Below are 19,316 nucleotides of genomic sequence, written 5' to 3' on the forward strand. Positions count from 1 at the left end.
TACCACCAGTTCCGGCACCCCGCACCAGGCCTACAGTGCTCCTCGTCTGTCCTGAGCCGCCTGTGCCGCCCGTCTGTCCTGAGCCGCCTGAGCCGCCCGTCTGTCCTGAGCCGCCTGAGCCGCCCTTCAGTCCAGAGGCGCCTGAGCCGCCCGTCTGTCCTGAGCAGCCTGAGCCGCCCGTCTGTCCTGAGCTGCCTGAGCCGCCCTTCAGTCCAGAGGCGCCTGAGCCGCCCTTCAGTCCAGAGGAGCCTGAGCCGCCCTTCAGTCCCGAGGCTCCCCTCAGTCCGGAGCAGCCCCTCAGTCCGGAGCCGCCCCTCAGTCCAGAGCTGCCCCTCAGTCCAGAGCTGCCACTCAGTCCAGAGGTGCTCCTCATTCCAGTGGGGCCCTTTATTAGGGTTCCCAGTTCAAGGTCGGCGGCGAGGGTCGCCGCTCCAAAGAGGTCACTGAAGCGGATAATGACTATGGTGGAGTGGGGTCCACGTCCCGCACCAGAGCCGCCACCGCGGACAGATGCCCACCCAGACCCTCCCCTATAGGTTTAGGTTTTGCGGCCGGAGTCCGCACCTTGGGGGTGGGGGTTGGGGGGGGGGGTACTGTCACGCCCTGACCATAGTTTGCTGTGTATGTTTCTATGTTTTGTTTGGTCAGGGTGTGATCTGAGTGGGCATTCTATGTTGTTTGTCTAGTTTGTCTATTTCTATGTGTTTGGCCTGATATGGTTCTCAATCAGAGGCAGGTGTTTATCGTTCTCTCTGATTGGGAGCCATATTTTGGTAGCCTGTTTTGTATTGTGGGTTGTGGGTGATTGTTCCTGTTCGTGTGTTCCTGTGTTTAGTGTTCACTATTTCGGGACTGTTGCGTCTTCGTTCGTTTATTTGTTATTTTGTTTGTTTCACGTATTCCTGTTAAAATGGATACTCACCACGCTGCATCTTGGTCCGACATTTCTTACTCCTCAGACGAGGAGGACGAAGACTATCGTTACAATCCTGCACATGCACAGAAGCTTCGAGAACTGTAGCTTTTGGGAAAAGGGGTCCAGAAAAATCCAATCTGTAGCTTCTGCTGTCTTTTTAAGCATGCAATAATTACATTTAAAAAGCAGACTAAAAACGATGTCAGTATTCTGATCAGCTTTGTAATTGTAAAATAGTGTCCTGGATGCTGATTGGCTGACAGCCGTGGTATACAGTATCAGACCATATACCATGGGTAAAAAAATACATTTATTTTAACTGCTCTAATTATGTTGGTAACTAGTTTATAATAGCAATACGTTACCTCAGGGGTTTGTGGTATATGGCCAATATACCACAATATATAAACAATATATGGCCAATATACCACGGCTAATGGCTGTATCCAGGCACTCCATGTTGCTCTTGCAAAGAACAGCCCTTAGCCGTGGTATATTGGCCATATACCACATCCCCCCCGGCCTTACTGCTTAATTATAAACTGGGTGGTTTGAGTCCTGAATGCTGATTGTCTGACAGCCGTGGTATATCAGACCATATAGCACGGGTATGACAAAACATTTTATTTTTATTACTCTAATTACGTTGGTAAACAATAGCAATAAGTCACCTCGTGGGTTTGTGGTATATGGCCAATATACCACACCCTATCGGGCCTTATTGCTTAATTATGTCACAGTTTTATGTTATTTCAAATACATTATTTCAACTTGGAACATAGGCTTACTGTTGCCTACAATAATCAGGGGAGGAAATTTTCAGTCAAAATATGATTTGAATGCAGTATAATTGCAGATAATTGGTGTGAGTTAATTCAACCTACCCACCCGCATCAACGATCTGCTTAATTCACTGTGTGACTGTTTGCCACACTCACCAGGAACGTTCAATACGAATCTCTTCCTAGGAATCCCATTCCGTGTTTTCCTGCGCGCCATTATTAAGCGCTATCTAGCGCATAGGAAGAATTTGGCTAAATTAAATAACAGGATATAATAAGAAATCGGCGAAAATAAGGGTACAGGGGAAAAACGTTTTGCATTATTTTGAATAGTCAGAATATGAGAAGACACCTCGGATGGAGTTATTTCAGCCGCATTTCTGTGCTGCATATGAGGTGTCTTTCATTGGCGATGCTGCGTCCACGGACCGTTATATTTTAGGCTGACTGGTTGTGTAGCAGTCTACTCGTGCAATACACCACTCAGAACATCTCACAATTATTTTTCCTACACGTGGAGGATCAAAACTACACAGAGAATGCTTAAACATGGGATAGGCCTATGCGTTTTATGTGGTCAGTATTTATCTGCTACGATTTTGAAGATCCGCGGTCAGAGACAGACAGCGGCTCAGTACGCAGTCCTTCTCAATCGCGTCATAGCCCACTTCTGCTGAATGCAAAGAAAGACAGACTTGAGACTCTTTAAATATTTAAGGATATGGACTCTTCAAAACTGAAGATATGCTAGTCTTTTTGTCTAACATCTTCTATGCATGATCTTCTATCAATACATTTTAAACAGAGAAGTCACGGATGAGAGCCCATGACCAGGCTCCAAAATTACACAGAACGAGGACGCAGCCTAAAGATTGCTCCAATTCGAAATGGTAGGTGGTTAAAGCTTATTAGTGAAATGTTGTAATTAGTCTACGTTATGTTACAAAATGAGCAATTGAAATATGTTTCAGCTTTGTTTCTCTGTCCAGCAGATAGCCTATCAATGCGCACACACAGTTCATTTTGACAATAGCAATTATCTACTGTTGATTTGCAGCACCAGCTTCTCCAGGTGGAATGTCGTCTACGGTATATATATATTTTAAAAAGCCTTCATAAACACAAATCTACATTGAACCTTATTGCGCATCGCAAAGAGGAGGACTCCTGAATTTGTCCTGAATCATTCCAAAAACACTGCTATTTGGATCCCGGACATCAACAACTTTAATGGCTTTTGTGTTCAGACGATGGAGAGTGTTATTGGTGCTGAACGTGATTGCGGTTGCGGGGTTCATGACACTTTGGACCAAGTGCACCCACAACCGAGTGACAAAAAACATCGGCCAGGACGACGTGAAAAGACAATCACGCTCTAACGGCACGACTCAAGGTTTGAGCATCAGTCATGAAATATTACTAAAGAGACTCGGGTCATTGGAGGACGTGGTCTACAGGCAGCTTAATGGTAGGCTATAACTCTAGCACTCTGCCTACCCACCTAAACACAATGACTATGGCTCATTGGTTATTTTTTATTTGCTGTAACTCAAAATCTACCATGATTGCTGTTATTTACATAGTCTGAGGCTTAGGATCCATCCAAAATGGCACTCTATAATTAGTGTACTACTACTTTTGACCAGGGCCCACAGGGTAGTGCACTATATAGGGAATAGGGTGCCATTTGGGACATAAGTTTAGTATACAGCTACCTCATTTGTTAAAAGTCAATGATTTTCAAAACAACTAAGCAAACGTGTTATAGCAGTGACCTTTTCTTGACTGTGTGAACTACAGGTCTGTCCAAGTCCCTGGGGCTAATTGAGGGTTTCGGGGGGCGAGGTAAAGGGGGACTCCCCGCCACCCTAGCCCCAAAAGAAGAGGACGACGCGAAAGTACTGAGGGAGAAGTATGGATACAACGCTTACCTCAGCCAAAAGATATCACTGGATCGGTCCATACCAGACTACCGGCCCAGCAAGTAAGTTTTAGGCACCCTATAGTGCATTCTTTTTGGCCCGTAATGGCACTCTATTCCTTATATAGTACAGCATTACTTTTGACCAGGGCCGCCCTTACTGTAGCTCAGTTGACAACAGTGTTTCAGTACAATAGGCCCACTACAATTTTCATGCTTTTATGTTTTTCCAAAGACCAATCCAAGCATTAGTGTGTGTGTGTGTGTGCACTTTGTATTATTTGATACCCATATCTAGATCTCAGCCATATCTTGGGCTCATGCTCTAATCAGAACTGATAAGCATGGTAGTGTATACTTTGCTGTCTTAGTTGTTTCGCTGCTACTGGGTTGTTGCCATGGTCGGAGAGACTAATGATTAAAGCTTTGTCAGCAGATGTTTTTGTTTTGGCACCACTTAGCTTTGTGGTTAAAAATGCAATATTCTTAAAACCAGCTATTAATATCTCTGTAGCCTAATCCCTCTTTCTTTGTTGTGCTTTTTTGTGGTCTTATTTGTTATGAAGTTGCAGTCTAATGCGCCAATTGACACGTGCACACACTCTGGACACACACACACACACACACATACACACACACACACACACAAAAGTAAATGTAATTGCTAAAATACAATTAAGTATCAAAAGTAAAAGTATAAATCATTTAAAATTCATTATATTAAGCAAACCAGACGGCACCATTTTCTTGTTTTTTTTTATTTACCGATAGCCAGGGGCACACTCCAACACTTCAACACACAGAATTTACAAATGAAGCATTTGTGTTTAGTGAGTCCGCTAGATCAGAGGCAGTAGGGATGACCAGGGTTGTTCTCTTGATAAGTGTGTGAATTGGACCCTTGTCCTGTCCTGCTAACCATTCAAAATGTAATGAGTAACTTTTGAGTGTCATGGAAAATGTAGTGAATGTAGTGAAGTAAAACAAAAAGTTGTTAAAACTGTAAACAGTAAAGTAAAGTACATATATATATATTTTTAAACGTAAAACTTCTTCGGGATCGGTGTCCCGTCCACGGGACAGCTGAGCTAACGTAGGCTAATGCGATTAGCATGAGGTTGTAAGTAACAAGAACAAATCCCAGGACATAGACATATCTGATATTGGCGAAAGCTTAAATTCTTGTTAATCTGACTGCACTGTCCAATGTACAGTAGCTATTACAGTGAAAGAATGTCATGCTATTGTTTGAGTATAGTGCACAATTTTTAACATGAAAATTAGGCACATTTGGGCAGTCTTAATACAAAATTTGGACCAGAAATGCAATGGTTCATTGGATCAGTCTAACATTTTGCACATACACTGCTGCCATTTAGTGGTCAAAATCCAAATTGCACCTGGGCTGGAAATAATGCATTTTGGCCTTTCTCTTAAATTTCAAAGATGATGGTACAAAAGAAATACAAGAGAATGGTTGTTTTTTTCTTTGTATTTTCTTTTACCAGATCTATTGTGTTATATTCTCCTACATTCCTTTCACATTTCCACAAACTTAAAAGTGTTTCCTTTCAAATGGTACCAAGAATATGCATATCCTTGCTTCACCGCCTGAGCTACAGGCAGTTAGATTTGGGTATGTCATTTTAGGCGAAATTTGAAAAAAAGGGGCGGATCCTTTTTAAGTAGTACTTTAAAGTATTTTTACCTAAGTACTTTACACACACGCACGCACGCACGCACGCACGCACGCACGCACGCACGCACACACACACACACACACACACACACACACACACACACACACACACACACACACACACACACACACACACACACACACACACACACACAGTCTTGTACAGCTAACCTTGTGGGGACACACAATTCAGTCCCATTTAAAATCACATACACACACACACCCACACCAGGGAACCACAGACTCACTTGCACTTGTCATTTAGTTTCTCTGTTTCGAGATCAAAGAGGACCATGATTCATGTTGGGTGTGATATCTCTTTGTGTGGTAACACAGTAGAATGGGAACTTGGTAACAGAACAGTACCGTCTAGCTACCTCCCAGAATGGGAGCCTTCTCTCTATTGGGTATCTCTCTCCATGCCATGCAGCAGAAAGAGCTAGGAGTTAGAGCCCTGAAATGTTGTAACATCACCCAATCCTTTCCTTACTTACTGCGATGTACTGTATTACAATGTTTTGGGTGTATCTCAGTCGAAAGTGACTGCTGACTAGTTTACACTTGCTGACTTGCTCTCACCTGTCCAATTCTTTAAGACCAGCGCAGATGAGGGAAAGGCAATAACGTGAAGGATAGATACCTACACACTGTCAAAGAGTAAACACTCCAAAACAAAAGCCTCTTTGAACTATTAGGATGTAGCCAGCCACAGATTCCTCACTTCCTCTCATCAAGGCTGGCTCTCGTTATAACGAAAGCTACAATAAAAATAGGCCTCTTATCTCTCTCTCCCACGGTGCACCCACTGAGAGCCTAGGGAGAGGGGTTGTGTTGGTACGTTTTTTGAAAAAACATGATTGTGGGGAACAGGAAGAGGCACATGGTTCTCATTTTCAATTGCAAAACAAAAATGTGTGAGCTCATCAACTGGGATCATAATGTACAGAAGAGACTTGGAGAAGAAGAATCTTGCGTGGTGGTAATGAACTTGGAAACCTATATTAGAATGTTGGGTAGTACCAAAAGGGTGGGCTATATTATATTATATACATATTATTATATAGGGCTACTCTAGACATTAGCTTTATATAAGAGGGTTCAAGTACCGTATTACTGAACATAGAATGATGGACTCACCTTTTGCCAGGGTTCAAGTAACTTATTACTGAACATTGAATGATGGACTCACTGTTTGCCTTTATCTGTTATATATAAGGATGTATTAGTGTTTGATGTAATTAGTGATGATAGCTAATGATGTGTGTGAATGATGTGTGTGTGTGTCTCTCTCTGTGTGTGCGTGTGTTTCTGCATATGTCTTTGTGTGTGAGTGTGTGTGTGGTCTCCAGGTGTAAAAAGGCCAGCTTCCCCAGGGATCTTCCAAACATCTCCCTTATCTTTATCTTTGTCAACGAGGCATTGTCAGTAATCCTCCGCTCGGTCCACTCAGCTGTCAATCACACACCGGCTCACCTCCTCAAAGAGATCATTTTGGTGGATGACTACAGCGATGATGGTGAGGAGAAATATACATGCACTCACGCGTGCATGCACGCACGCACGCACGCACGCACGCACGCACACACACACACACACACACACACACACACACACACACACACACACACACACACACACACACACGCACACACACACACATATCTCAAAGAGTGCATTTTGGTGAAGAAATGGAATGAAAACACACACACATCCAATATACACTACCGTTCAAAAGTTTGTCTTTGAAAGAAAAGCAATTTTTTTGTCCATTAAAATAACATACAATTGATCAGAAATACAGTGTAGATATTATTAATGTTGTAAATAACTATTGTAGCTTTTTACATAGACGTACAGAGGCCTGTTATCAGCAACCATCACTCCTGTGTTCCATTGGCACGTTGTGTTAGGTAATCCAAGTTTATAATTTTAAAAGGCTAGTTGATCAGAAAACCCTTTTGCAATTATGTTAGCACAGTTGAAAAAGGTTGTCCTGATTAAAGAAGCAATAAACCTGGCCTTCTTTAGACTAGTTGAGTATCTGGAGCATCAGCATTTGTGGGTTTGATTACAGGCTCAAAATGTCCAGAAACAAATAACTTTCTTTGAAACTCGTCAGTCTATTCTTGTTCTGAGAAATTAAGGCTATTCAATGCGAGAAACTGAAGATCTCGTACAACGCTGTGTACTAGTCCCTTCACAGAACAGCGCAAACTGGCTCTAACCAGAATAGAAGGAGGAGTGGGAGTCCCTGGTGCACAACTGAGCAAGAGGACAAATACATTACAGTATCTAGTTTGAGAAACAGATGCCTCACAAGTCCTCAACTGGCAGTTTCTTTAAATAGTACCCGCAAAACACCAGTCTCAACGTCAACAGTGAAGTGGCGACTCCGGGATGCTTTTGTTTAAAAAAACAAGGACATTTCTAAGTGACCCCAAACTTTTGAACAGTAGTGTACATTGATACATATTCATATGATGTACAATTTGTTTATGCATTTAATGTAATGATATTATATTCTATGCTTTATAAAGACATCCTTGTCCAACATGCTGTTTTGCTGCACGGACAGAACAGTCAAATCAAGGCAAGAGAACATGTCTGTTTGACAAAATCCATCCAAGGAGGGGGACAGGAAGGGAGGAGAGGGACAGTTGTGAAGAAAGTAAGCAATGGGCAGAGAGAGAGGTGGTTAGAGAGAGGAAGACAGAGACAATGAAAGGTGCAAATAGAAATGAAGAGGGAGAGATGTGGGTAGAAGGAGAGAGTCAAAGGGTGGAAGAGAATTTAGTACAAAGTGAGGGGCAGAGAGGGAAAGAGAAAAAGGAGATATAGACTGGTCAATTTCCCCAACGTTCCTGGCACGGCGGGAGGGCCAGCAATCCATCATGGAGGGGGGAAAAGAAGCTATTGCAGTAGTTGAGATGGAGAGGCATGCAAATAAATAACACACACCCTCTTACTGTCTGCATAACTCTTCTCCACTCAGCCACACATCCACTGCACATTTAGCTGGGTGCAATTGTGGCCTGCAATTCGGGGCATTCCTGCATGTGGGCATTCCTGCATCTGCAGGAACCCCTTTTTATACTTCCATTCTATTTGAACCTTTCTAGGACACACGTTCCGCTAGCGGAACCCCCCCACAACATTCCGCTGAAAAGGCGGCGCGGGAAATACAAAAATATTTTTTAGAAATATGTAACTTTCACACATTAACAAGTCCAATACAGCAAATGAAAGATAAACATCTTGTTAATCTACCCATCATGTCCGATTTCAAAAATGCTTTACAGCAAAAACACAACAAATGAGTATGTTAGATCACCGCCAAGTCCAAAAAACACAGCCATTTTCCCAGCCAAAGATAGGAGTCACAAAAAGCAGAAATAGAGATAAAATTAATCACTAACCTTTGATGATCTTCATCAGATGACACTCATAGGACATCATGTTACACAATACATGTATGTTTTGTTCGATAATGTGCATATTTATATCCAAAAATCTCAGTTTACATTGGCGCCATGTTCAGAAATGCCTCCAAAATATCCGGAGAAATTGCAGAGAGCCACATCAAATAACGGGAAATACTCATCACAAACTTTGATGAAAGATACATGTTTTACATAGAATTAAAGATAAACTTGTTCTTTATGCAACCGCTGTGTCAGATATTGCACACCATGCAATAATTTGAGACGGCGCTCAGACATAAAAACATTTCTCCGCCATGTTGGTGTCAACAGAAATACGAAATTACATCATAAATAATCCCTTACCTTTGATGATCTTCATCAGAATGCACTCCCAGGAATCCTAGTTCCACAATAAATGGTTGTTTTGTTCGATAATGTCCGGTATTTATGTCCAAGTAGCTACTTTTGCTAGCACGTTTAGTAAACATATCCAAACGCTCGCGCAGGTCCAGGCGAACTCAGACGAAAACTTCAAAAAGTTATATTACAGGTCGAATAAACTGGTCAAACTAAGTAGAGAATCAATCTTCAGGATGTTGTTGTCATATATATCCAATAACGTTCCAACCGGAGAATTCCTTCGTGTCTGTAGAAGTAATGGAACGCAAGGCGATATCATGTGGAATGCGTGTGACCAGGAACTGGCAATCTGCCAGACCACTGACTCATTCCCCTCTCATCCGGCCCCACATCACAGTATAAGCTTCATTCAACATTCTACAGACTGTTGACATCTAGTGGAAGGCGTAGGAAATGCAAACAGATCCATATCTTACTGGGATTTAAACAGGCGATGAGTTGAATATCGACCAGCCTCAGAATTTCCACTTCCTGTTAGGAAGTTTGCCTGCCATATGAGTTCTGTTATACTCACAGACATATTTCAAACAGTTTTAGAAACTTCAGAGTGTTTTCTATCCAATGGTAATAATAATATGCATATATTAGCATCTGGGACAGAGTAGGAGGCAATTCAATTTGGGCACGCTATTCATCCAAAGTGAAATTGCTGCCCCCTATCCCTAAAAAGTTAAGCAAGGACAGGCGGGAGGCAGGGGTGCTCCAGTACAGTAGGTGGCATTAATGCACAATAAAGTTGGATGCCACCCGTCGATAAACCCCACAGAAGAAGGGGCAGTGGTGACAACCGTAACTTGCTAGCCTTACACCGGTAGACAGTGTCCTTCGCCCCCACCTGTCGGGCACTGTTTTCCCGCAGTTCAGTTAACGACGGCGAGGGCAGGTGTTTGGCAGGTGGGAGCAAAGAACAATGTGTGCTAGCTTAGCCAGCTAGTCCGGTACACAGCAGGCAGGAGGCGGGGGTGACACTGTGTGCTAGCTAACTAGCAAGATAGCACACAGTGTCACTAACTCACAAGCTAGCTAGTTAGCTAGCATACAGTCCCCCCATCCTCCCACCTGCTGTTCTAGCGGTAGGCGGGGGGATACTCTGGTAGAGAGTGTCCTTTGACCCACCTCAGCACTGTTTTCTCAGTAGGCGGGAGGATGGGGCGACACCGTGTGCTAGCTAACTAGCAAGCTAGCACACAGTGTTTCTAACAAGCTAGCTAGTTAGGGCTCCCGCCTGTTGGGCACTGTTTTCCCGCAGTTCTGTTAATGACAGTGAGGGCAGGTGTTCTGCAGGTGGGAGCAAAGGACACTGTCTGCAAGTGTCACTCCAGCTATCTAGTAAGGAGGACTCTGGGAGATGTGGGTGAAAAAACTCAGATAATACTTTTATTTCCCTTTTGACCCTCATTCAAAGTGTCAAGGGCATGAAGATGTCGTGCTGGCTCATGCAGGAACCAATGGGCTGCAGTTGCACACTACTGAGCACATCCACCAGTGTGTGTTTCTGTGAGAGGAGTGGGGGTTCTGAGAGTGTGTCCAGGGGGGAAAAACTGATCAGTTGTGCGAGAGAAAAAAGATAGAGCAGAAGCCATAGCTCAGGAAACACCCAACTCCCCCTGGTGTTGTTGTGAGACTGTTAGAAAGCACTGGAGTGCTGGGGCCCATTAAAACAGATGCATCTCCTCTCTCTCTCTCTCTCTCTGTGTGTGCGTGCGTACCTGTGTGCGTACATGCATGCTGATGTGTCTGCATGCATATGTTTGTCTGTGGGTATAGCTTTGCTTAGTTGTATTTGGTTGTGTCCTAGAACAACTGAAAGGGCCATTGGAGGATTATGTAAACAAGCGTTACCCAGGCCTGGTGAAAATGGTGAGGAACCAGAAGCGTGAGGGACTGATCCGTGCCCGCATCGAGGGCTGGAAGGCAGCCAGTGGTGAGGTGACTGGATTCTTCGATGCCCACGTTGAGTTCACACCCTCCTGGTGAGTGTATGTGTGCGTTTCAACTTGAACTTTGAGTTGATCGATGGTTTAACAAACTTTGACTTAAAGGCTGGATCAGAAGGAATACTTGAATTTAGCAGTTGGTCACGCAGCAATGTGAGATTTTCCAGCTGAAGGAATTGCATACTACTACTAACCATCTAGCCATCTAGCATACTGTATCTGCATGACCATATTTGTGATGAAAGTCTAAAGAAGTGAATTTCCATAAGATTTTATGAACTGACGGTTTTAAAAGTATGCCTAGTAATCAAGTACTGTCACAGGGTTGGTATGTTCTTTATGTACACACTAGAGTTGACCAGGGCCCACAGATAAACAGAAGAACTACCCACTACACAGGGAGCTGCTTCTCCATATGGAGTCGCAACCCTTTGAGTCGACTCAAAAATAAGAACTTATAAACCTAACTCAGAAGAACTAGGGGGACTGACTTTGAGGCTTAGGGAGGAAGAGGGGGAGGGAGAAGAGAGAAGATCTTAAGAAACCTCCGACCCCATCTGTCAATCTCTTTATGTTAGGGCTGAGCCGGTTCTGACCAGAATCAAAGAGGACCACAAGAGGATCATCCTGCCCTCCATCGATAACATCAAGCATGAGACGTTTGAGCTGGAGCGCTATGAGAACTCTGGCCATGGCTACAACTGGGAGCTGTGGTGCATGTACATCAACCCCCCCAAACAGTGGTGGGATGACGGGGACACCTCCGCACCCATTAGGTAGGCTACAAACACACGGGCACGCATATGCACACAGGAACGGGCACGCGTACACACACACACGGCCACGCATATGCACACACACAGGCACACACACGGGCACGCACCTGCACGCGGACACACACAACTAAATAAACACTTGAATTTAGAGAACCCCCATTGACAAAATGAGGAAAACAGAACCCCCCTCTTTCCCCCCGCAGTACTCCTGCAATGATTGGTTGCTCCTTTGTGGTGAACCGGGAGTACTTTGGGCACCTGGGGCTGCTGGACTCTGGCATGGACGTCTATGGAGGAGAAAACATCGAACTGGGGATCAAGGTTTGTGTGGCACCCATTTTTCTGTGAAGGCTGAGCATAATTGGGTCCTGGTCAAAAGTAGTGCACTATAAAGGGAATAGGGTGCCATTTGGGATGTAATCATTCTATGTTAGGGTGGCGAGAGGCAGGGTGACTAGTGTGTGAATAGTGCATTCTGTACCCTGTATTTGTTGTGTGTCTTGTCCTATTTCAGCAAGTACGCAATTGTGGTTCTATGAGTAGAGCTAAGCATTGGGTTATGTTTGTTCATGTGTTTTTCTTCTTGCCTTCTTATTTGTGTTAGTCCTGCAGAACATTTGTTGTGTGTGAAGGTATGTATTCTGTTCTCATAATATTTTCTCCACCAACATGCACTACCAGGTGTGGCTGTGTGGGGGCAGTATGGAGGTGCTGCCCTGCTCCAGGGTGGCTCACATCGCCAGGATGAAGAAGCCCTATCACAGCAACATAGCCTCCAGCACGCGGCGTAATGCCCTGCGCGTGGCCGAGGTCTGGATGGACCAATTTAAGTCGCATGTCTACCTGGCTTGGAACATCCCAATGGAGGTGAGTTGCTCCTAAATACTGATTAAAGTCAGTTAATTTTTTTTAAATTTGGGCATATGAAAATGTATGTTCAGATGGAACTCTAGGTCAGGGAGTCAGATGAAGTTGCCCCTAAACACTGATCTATGACCAGTTTTGAGTACATAAATTCAGATAAAACACCTATTCCCCTACCTAGATTTTCACTAGTCTATTAAAATGTATCTATTCATTATCCTAACTACATTATACAGTATATGTACACCATACGTTTCATTGCTGATGTTACATATTTGTAATTGTGACTGTGTCTCAAATAGCACCCCATTCCCCATATAATGCACTACTTTTGACCAGAGCTCTATGAGGTTAGCCTCACGAGCCATCTGGAATTGCAGCGAACCATTATTGTAAGCTTGCGAGTTCAGGATGGCTCGCGAGGCTACTTTGGAGTGCCATTTGAAACACAATCTGTAATCAACCACTCCCTGTTCCAGAACCATGGGATAGACTATGGGGACATCTCTCAGAGGGTAGCATTGAGGAAATCTCTGCAATGTAAGAACTTTGAGTGGTACCTGGACAACGTCTATCCAGAGATGAGGAGGTACAACAACACCGTCTTTTACGGGGAGGTGAGTCTGACTGATGACAGGGTCTACACAAAGTTTTACTAAACACTCATCAAACACTCATAAGATGCTTTTAGCAGTCAAGTAGCTTTCTCCATTCATAAACATTTTCCTACCTATTCTCTCTGTCTTTTTCTCTTTCCCTCTCTCTCTCTCTCTCTCTCTCGCTCTCTCTCTTGCTCTTTCCCTGTAGATTCGTAGTAGCAAAGCGACCCATCTGTGTATGGACCAGGGAGAGAAGGTGAACCACACAGCCACCCTGCACCCCTGTCACGGAATGGGACCCCAGGTAACCTATTATACTAGGTATATGTCCCAAATGGCACTTTATTCCCTACTTAGTTCACTACTTTTGACCAAAAGTAGTGAACTATAGGAAATAGGGTGCTATTTGGGACACATTCTAGGTTCACCGGAGATGCACTGTGCCTGCAAGCTGTGAGAGCAAATACAGCAGGGAAACTTTTTTATACCAGAATGCATTTTTATACCAAATTACATGATGTGGTTCATACACAAACATAGACAAAACATCAGCAAACTACCAGAATGTAGCCCTTTGCCCCTGTGACACACAAATGTAGCAGATATCATGACTGGTTCTACAGTCAAAACAGTATCAAAATCATATTATGTTAATGCTTTAGAGTTTTTTTAAGATCCACTTTGAATGAGAGCAGATATGATATGATATCATATAACAAATCATTTCAATTAATTTCAAAGAATAGAAACAGAAACAACTTGCTCTCCAGGAAACACAATACAACAGACTTTTAAAAAAAATGTCTGAAAAGATTGTGTTAGCATTTGGGATATACAAATATTTGATAACTTTTTACCATTTAGCCATGTACTACTGTAACTTGTCTCTGTGTCTTCCTCCCAGTTGAGGAGGACACACCTAGTTGTTGTTGATAGCCCTTTACCATCCACCACTTACTTAATTTTGTCTCCCTGTGCCTCTCTCCTACCAGTTGGAACACCAAAGAGGGTCAGGTCTTTCTGGGTGCTCTGGCCAGTACAGGGGAGAACACATATAGATGTTGATAGCCCTTGACCAGCCATTCACAGTAGTGTCTCCCTGTTCCTTTAGTTGGGTCGGTACACCAAGGAGGGACAGTTTTTCCTCGGTGCTCTGGGCAGTACAGGGGAGGAAACACGCTGTCTGATGGACGACCAGGTCTCCAATTTCCCTCAGCTCCTCAACTGTGACAAAGTCTCCAACACCAGGCTGACAATATGGCACTTCTCTCAGGTCAGACTCATGTTGACATAGTTTTTTATTTTTAACTATGGCTCATTCTTTCCATTTAAGTTGCTCTTATAAGGTGTTACTTACTTACTTATTTACTTACTTACTCGTCTTCGTTTCCTGTAGCGCATAGGGCCGCAACAAGCCCCTGCCATGCCAGACCTGTGTAGGCTAACCCTTGTAGTAACACTGTAATAACACCACAATGTAAGGCAGGGGTGTCAAACTCATTCCACGGAGGGCCTAGTGTCTGCAGGTTTTTGGTTTTTCCTTTCAATAAAGGCCTAGACAACCAGGTGTTGGGAGTTCCTAACTAATTAGTGATGTTAATTCATCAATCAAGTACAGAGGAGGAGCGAAAACCCGCAGACACTCGGCCCCCCGTGGAATGAGTTTGACACCTGTGATGTAAGGTCCTGTGCAGGCTAACCCGGTGTAGTAACACTGTAATATAACCACATTGTAAGGTCTTGTGCAGGCTAACCCTGTGTAGTAACACTGTAATAACGTCACATTGTATGGTCCTGTACAGGCTAACCCTGTGTAGTAACGTCACATTGTACGGTCCTGTACAGGCTAACCCTGTGTAGTAACGTCACATTGTACGGTCCTGTACAGGCTAACCTTGTGTAGTAACACTGTAATAACACCACATTGTATGGTCCTGTGCAGGCTAACCCTGTGTAGTAACACTGTAATAACACCACATTGTATGGTCCTGTGCAGGCTAACCCTGTGTAGTAACACTGTAATAACACCAGATTGTACGGTCCTGTACAGGCTAACCCTGTGTAGTAAGGTCACATTGTAAGGTCCTGTGCAGGCTAACCCTGTGTAGTGACACTGTAATATAACCACATTGTAAGGTCCTGTGCAGGCTAACCCTGTGTAGTAACACTGTAATAACGTCACATTTTAAGGTCCTGTGCAGGCTAACCCTGTGCAGTAACACTGTAATATAACCACATTGTAAGGTCCTGTTCAGGCTAACCCTGTGTAGTGACACTGTGATATAACCACATTGTAAGGTCCTGTGCAGGCTAACCCTGTGTAGTAACACTGTAATAACGTCACATTTTAAGGTCCTGTGCAGGCTAACCCTGTGCAGTAACACTGTAATAACACCACATTGTATGGTCCTGTACAGGCTAACCCTGTGTAGTAACGTCACATTGTAAGGTCCTGTGCAGGCTAACCCAGTGTGTAACACTAATATAACCACATTGTAAGGTCCTGTGCAAGCTAACCTTGTGTAGTAACACTGTAATAACACCACATTGTAAGGTCCTGTGCAGGCTAACCCTGTGCAGTAACACTGTAATATACTGTAACCACATTGTAAGGTCCTGTGCAGGCTAACCCTGTGTAGTAACACTGTAATAACATCACATTGTAAGGTCCTGTGCAGGCTAACCTTGTGCAGTAACACTGTAATAACATCACATTGTAAGGTCCTGTGCCGGCTAACCCTGTGTAGTAACACTGTAATATACTGTAACCACATTGTAAGGTCCTGTGCAGGCTAACCCTGTGTAGTAACACTGTAATAACATCACATTGTAAGGTCCTGTGCAGGCTAACCTTGTGCAGTAACACTGTAATAACATCACATTGTAAGGTCCTGTGCAGGCTAACCCTGTGTAGTAACACTGTAATAACATCACATTGTAAGGTCCTGTGCAGGCTAACCTTGTGCAGTAACACTGTAATAACATCACATTGTAAGGTCCTGTGCAGGCTAACCCTGTGTAGTAACACTGTAATAACAACACATTGTACGGTCCTGTGCAGGCTAACCTTGTGCAGTAACACTGTAATAACATCACATTGTAAGGTCCTGTGCAGGCTAACCCTGTGTAGTAACACTGTAAATTCATCACATTGTACGGTCCTGTACAGGCTAACCCTGTGTAGTAACGTCACATTGTAAGGTCCTGTGCAGGCTAAACCTGTGTAGTAACACTGTAATAACACCACATTGTAAGGTCCTGTGCAGGCTAACCCTGTGTAGTAACACTGTAATAACACCACATTGTAAGGTCCTGTGCAGGCTAACCCTGTGTAGTAACACTGCAATATACTCTAACTGAATTGTAAGGTCCTGTGCAGGCTAACCCTGTGCAGTAACACTGTAATATACTCTAACCACATTGTAAGGTCCTGTGCAGGCTAACCCTGTGCAGTAACACTGTAATAACACCACATTGTAAGGTCCTGTGCAGGCTAACCCTGTGTAGTAACACTGTAATAACACCACATTGTAAGGTCCTGTGCAGGCTAACCCTGTGTAGTAACACTGTAATAACACCACATTGTAAGGTCCTGTTCAGGCTAACCCTGTGTAGTAACACTGTAATAACACCACATTGTATGGTCCTGTGCAGGCTAACCCTGTGTAGTAACACTGTAATATACTCTAACCACATTGTAAGGTCCTGTGCAGGCTAAACCTGTGCAGTAACACTGTAATAACACCACATTGTAAGGTCCTGTGCAGGCTAACCCTGTGCAGTAACACTGTAATAACACCACATTGTAAGGTCCTGTGCAGGCTAACCCTGTGCAATAACACTGTAATATACTGTAACCACATTGTACGGTCCTGTTCAGGCTAACCCTGTGTAGTAACACTGTAATAACACCACATTGTAAGGTCCTGTGCAGGCTAACCCTGTGTAGTAACACTGTAATAACGTCACATTGTAAGGTCCTGTGCAGGCTAACCCTGTGTAGTAACACTGTAATAACACCACATCGTATGGTCCTGTACAGGCTAACCCTGTGTAGTAACGTCACATTGTAAGGTCCTGTGCAGGCTAACCCTGTGTAGTAACACTGTAATAACACCACAATGTAAGGTCCTGTGCAGGCTAACCCTGTGCAGTAACACTGTAATAACACCACATTGTAAGGTCCTGTTCAGGCTAACCCTGTGTAGTAACACTGTAATAACACCACATTGTATGGTCCTGTGCAGGCTAACCCTGTGTAGTAACACTGTAATATACTCTAACCACATTGTAAGGTCCTGTGCAGGCTAAACCTGTGCAGTAACACTGTAATAACACCACATTGTAAGGTCCTGTGCAGGCTAACCCTGTGCAGTAACACTGTAATAACACCACATTGTAAGGTCCTGTGCAGGCTAACCCTGTGCAATAACACTGTAATATACTGTAACCACATTGTACGGTCCTGTTCAGGCTAACCCTGTGTAGTAACACTGTAATAACACCACATTGTAAGGTCCTGTGCAGGCTAACCCTGTGTAGTAACACTGTAATAACGTCACATTGTAAGGTCCTGTGCAGGCTAACCCTGTGTAGTAACACTGTAATAACACCACATCGTATGGTCCTGTACAGGCTAACCCTGTGTAGTAACGTCACATTGTAAGGTCCTGTGCAGGCTAACCCTGTGTAGTAACACTGTAATAACACCACAATGTAAGGTCCTGTGCAGGCTAACCCTGTGCAGTAACACTGTAATAACACCACATTGTAAGGTCCTGTGCAGGCTAACCCTGTGTAGTAACACTGTAATAACACCACATTGTATGGTCCTGTGCAGGCTAACCTTGTGTAGTAACACTGTAATAACATCTCATTGTACGGACCTGTGAAGCGGAAATACAAAATGCTAGAAGCTGCCTGGAGGGGACTGTTGCTGACACAGTGATCAGGGCCTGTATTCATAAAGCATCTCAGGGTAGGAGTGCTGATCTAGGATCAGATCCCACTGTCCATTCATTATAATTTAAAAGGCTAAACTGATCCTAGATCAGCACTTTTAGTCTGAGACTCTTTATGAATACTGTGAGGTCACATGAAGGTAGTAGCCTACTCAATTGAGAACATTTGATTTCCTCTGTCCTTCAGAACGACTCAATCATCAACAGAGCCACGGGTCGCTGTCTGGAGGTGATACAGGCGAACGCTTACTTCGGACACTCGCTGGTGCTTCAGACCTGCTCCGGACAGAGGTGGAACATCAAAAACACAATGAAGCAGTAGCCACAGCATGATGCAGAATTCTTCTTTGACCAAGATAGTGTTATTGTACTGAATTGAATCAGTTGTCATACTGTATTATTAAAATTCTTCAGTTGTTGTTTTCCAAGATTGTCTTCCAATAAACTGCTGGTCTGATGGTTTAAAAAAACAAAACAAAACATTTGTGTACGCAAATAACTATTACACCACATGAATAAGTTGACACCATATTAAGAAATCATACAGCTTTTACTGTAACAGATTTATTCAACTTTATTCAATCGATTTCAAAAGACTGTCAGCGGGCTAACCCAGCTGGCTAGCATCAGCGGAGGATACTTCTAGCAGAGCCATGAGAATGTGGCTGGTGTATGAATAGAACAATCACATTGACTATGTGGAGTGTCTGTGAGGGAGTAAAGGAGGAGGCAGCCATTAAAAACACGAGGAGGCAGTCAAGCAGACCAGGGCCCGTATTCATAAAGCTTCTCAGAGTAGTAGTGCTGATCTAGGATCAGTTTAGCCTATTTAGATCATAACGAAAAAGATTACATGGACTTGATCCCAGATCAGCACTCCTACTTTGAGACGTGTTATGAATACAGGCCCAGGACCAGGGCCTGGCTTCAGATTAGAAGTGCTGATCAAGAAGTGATGACCACGGAGTCACGCCAGCGCTGACCCCCTAGATCCCTGGTAAGTGAACCTGCTGTCCTCA

The 19,316-nt window shown here is 43.7% G+C and overlaps 1 protein-coding gene across 4 annotated transcripts; it reads left to right on the top strand.

Annotated features, from left to right (window-relative positions):
- Window positions 1–1,847: 1,847 nt before the first annotated feature.
- LOC129822574 (polypeptide N-acetylgalactosaminyltransferase 17-like) lies at window positions 1,848–18,777 on the top strand. Of its 4 annotated transcripts, none has more exons than XM_055880916.1 (12): window positions 1,848–2,588; window positions 2,756–3,091; window positions 3,499–3,682; window positions 6,650–6,834; window positions 10,959–11,133; window positions 11,676–11,873; window positions 12,077–12,194; window positions 12,555–12,740; window positions 13,217–13,354; window positions 13,545–13,640; window positions 14,448–14,609; window positions 18,485–18,777. In XM_055880916.1, exons 2-12 carry the CDS (start codon window positions 2,929–2,931, stop codon window positions 18,617–18,619), a joined length of 1,740 nt encoding a protein of 579 aa, XP_055736891.1. In that variant the 5' UTR covers window positions 1,848–2,588; window positions 2,756–2,928; the 3' UTR covers window positions 18,620–18,777. The 4 variants fall into 4 exon arrangements, with proteins under 4 accessions (XP_055736891.1, XP_055736889.1, XP_055736888.1 ...); XM_055880914.1 differs by having other exon boundaries at window positions 1,849–2,588; window positions 2,691–3,166; XM_055880913.1 differs by having other exon boundaries at window positions 1,849–2,588; window positions 2,756–3,166.
- The last annotated feature ends 539 nt before the right edge of the window (window positions 18,778–19,316 follow it).

This window comes from Salvelinus fontinalis, chromosome 24 (assembly GCF_029448725.1).
Source record: "Salvelinus fontinalis isolate EN_2023a chromosome 24, ASM2944872v1, whole genome shotgun sequence".
Taxonomy (NCBI): domain Eukaryota; kingdom Metazoa; phylum Chordata; class Actinopteri; order Salmoniformes; family Salmonidae; genus Salvelinus; species Salvelinus fontinalis.

What these genes read in the sequence shown, in the direction of transcription:
- LOC129822574 (XM_055880914.1), top strand. Translation starts at nt 2,929, where the DNA reads ATGGCTTTTGTGTTCAGACGATGGAGAGTGTTATTGGTGCTGAACGTG. An exon ending in GTTGAGTTCACACCCTCCTG is followed by an intron (nt 11,134 to 11,675) that starts GTGAGTGTATGT and finishes TCTTTATGTTAG; the next exon opens with GGCTGAGCCGGTTCTGACCA. An exon ending in CAATATGGCACTTCTCTCAG is followed by an intron (nt 14,610 to 18,484) that starts GTCAGACTCATG and finishes TCTGTCCTTCAG; the next exon opens with AACGACTCAATCATCAACAG.